Genomic DNA, 2,552 nt, shown 5'->3' with positions numbered 1-2,552 from the left:
AGTTGATTTTAAAAGTCAAGTTAGAAGGATTAACTTTTGTTTGCGAACAAGTTTAGAATTAACCAAACTATGTTCTAGTGATTACATGTTCAAATCTTCGAATAAGATAGTTTTATATGTATGAATCGAATGATGTTATGAACATTATTACTAGATCAATTTTAGTAGTTAAACCTACTAGAAGTGACAAGAAATGATCTAGCTTCAAAGGATCTTGGATGGCTTGAAAGTTCTTGAAGTAGAATCATGACACGAAAACAAGTTCAAGTAAGATTATCACTCGAATTAAGATAGTTAAAGTTATAGGAATTGAATAAAAGTTTGTATATGAGTATTACCTTGATTTGGAATGATATATTACTATAAACAACAAGGATTTTTTGAGGTTGGATGATCACTTTACAAGATTGGAAGTGAGCTAGTAAACTTGGAAGTATTCTTGATTTTATGAAACTAGAACTTGTAGAATTTATGAAGAACACTTAGAACTTGAAGATGGAACTTGAGAGAGATCAATTAGATGAACAAAATTGAAGAATGAAAGTGTTTGTAGGTGTTTTTGGTTGTTGGTATATGGATTAGATATAAAGGATATGTAATTTTGTTTTCATGTAAATAAGTCATGAATGATTACTAATATTTTTGTAATTTTATGAGATATTTCATGCTAGTTACCAAATGATGGTTCCCACATATGTTAAGTGACTCACATGGGCTGCTAAGAGCTGATCATTGGAGTGTATATACCAATAGTACATACATCTAAAAGCTGTGTATTGTACGAGTACGAATACGGGTGCATACGAGTAGAATTATTGATGAAACTGAACGAGGATGTAATTGTAAGCATTTTTATTAAGTAGAAGTATTTTGATAAGTGTCTTGAAGTCTTTCAAAAGTGTATGAATACATATTAAAACACTACATGTATATAAATTTTAACTGATTCGTTAAATCATCGTTAGTCGTTACATGTAAATGTTGATTTGAAACCTTTAAGTTAACGATCTTGTTAAATGTTGTTAACCCAATGTTTATTATATCTAATGAGATGTTAAATTATTATATTATCATGATATTATGATATATTAATATATCTTAATATGATATATATACATTTAAATGTCGTTACAACGATAATCGTTACATATATGTCTCGTTTCGAAATCCTTAAGTTAGTAGTCTTGTTTTACATATGTAGTTCATTGTTAATATACATGATTAAACATAGTGTAACAATATCTTAATATGATTCATATGTAATTAGTAAGACGTTGTTATAACGATAATCGTTATATATATCGTTTCGAGTTTCTTAATTCAATAAACACAATTTTATGTATATAACTCATTGTTAAAATACCTAATGAGATACTTACTTATCATAATATCATGTTAATTATATATATATAATCATATATATGTCATCATATAGTTTTTACAAGTTTTAGCGTTCGTGAATCACCGGTCAACTTGGGTGGTCAATTGTCTATATGAAACCTATTTCAATTAATCAAGTCTTAACAAGTTTGATTGCTTAACATGTTGGAAACACTTAATCATGTAAATATCAATTTCATTTAATATATATAAACATGGAAAAGTTCGGGTCAGTACATGGGCAAAATGTCCGGTTGCGTGGAGAGGACAGTATATGCGAGGCGATCACAGTCACCCAACTATTTTGCTTGAAGCGGTCGCCTCGTATGATAATTGGATTTGGCATGCGTATTTTGGTGTAGCGGGTTCAAACAACGATATTAATGTGCTAAACACTAGTGATTTGTTCAACTCAATGCTTAATGAGGAAATGCCCGACGTTCCCTATCAAATAAACGAGGTTGATTACAGCAGAGGATATTATTTAGCTGACGGTATTTACCCAACTTGGGCGGCATTTGTTAAGGGATTTTCAAGTGTCGTTGATGAAAAACGTACTTACTTTACAAAGAAACAAGTGAGCGCTCGCAAAGATGTCGAAAGAACGTTTGGGATCCTACAAGGTTGTTGGCATATTCTTCAGCAACTCGCACGAACTTATGAAGTGAACATAATGAGACAACTAATGTACACGTGCATCGTGATACACAACATCATTATCGAAGACAATGGATACAACCTTGCTAAGAATGATTGGGTAGTTGAGCCCGTCCAACATATACAACGTATGTGGATCGATAGGTGTGACGCTCGTGCAAGAAGAACAAGGGAGTTACGTGATAGAGAAGTTCATGAAGGAATACGATCTGATTTGGTTGAACATTTGTGGGATCTTCGTGACGACTTATGAATTTTATTACGTACTAGTTTATTTTATGAATTTTAATAAATGTAACGGTTTATTTTATGAATTTTAATAAATGTAATAGTTTATTTTATGAATTTTAATCAATTATTTTGTTTTTATATTAAATTAGTTAAATACAATATTTAAAAATCAATTTAAAAAAAAAATGGACACTGGAATTGACACTGAAATGGACACTGTGGATAACTCCACCTTACACACTGTCAGTCAATTTTAGTGTCAAAAATGGACACTGAAAAATCGA

At 30.7% G+C, this 2,552-nt stretch overlaps 1 protein-coding gene across 1 annotated transcript; it reads left to right on the top strand.

Annotated features, from left to right (window-relative positions):
- Window positions 1-1,654: 1,654 nt before the first annotated feature.
- LOC139854311 (uncharacterized) lies at window positions 1,655-2,290 on the top strand. Its single transcript, XM_071843622.1, has one exon. The coding sequence runs from the start codon at window positions 1,655-1,657 to the stop codon at window positions 2,288-2,290; it is 636 nt and encodes a 211-aa protein (XP_071699723.1).
- The last annotated feature ends 262 nt before the right edge of the window (window positions 2,291-2,552 follow it).

This window comes from Rutidosis leptorrhynchoides, chromosome 6 (genome assembly GCF_046630445.1).
Source record: "Rutidosis leptorrhynchoides isolate AG116_Rl617_1_P2 chromosome 6, CSIRO_AGI_Rlap_v1, whole genome shotgun sequence".
Taxonomy (NCBI): domain Eukaryota; kingdom Viridiplantae; phylum Streptophyta; class Magnoliopsida; order Asterales; family Asteraceae; genus Rutidosis; species Rutidosis leptorrhynchoides.
Note: the sequence above shows the minus strand (reverse complement) of the source record. Positions and strands in the feature narration are given on the sequence as shown.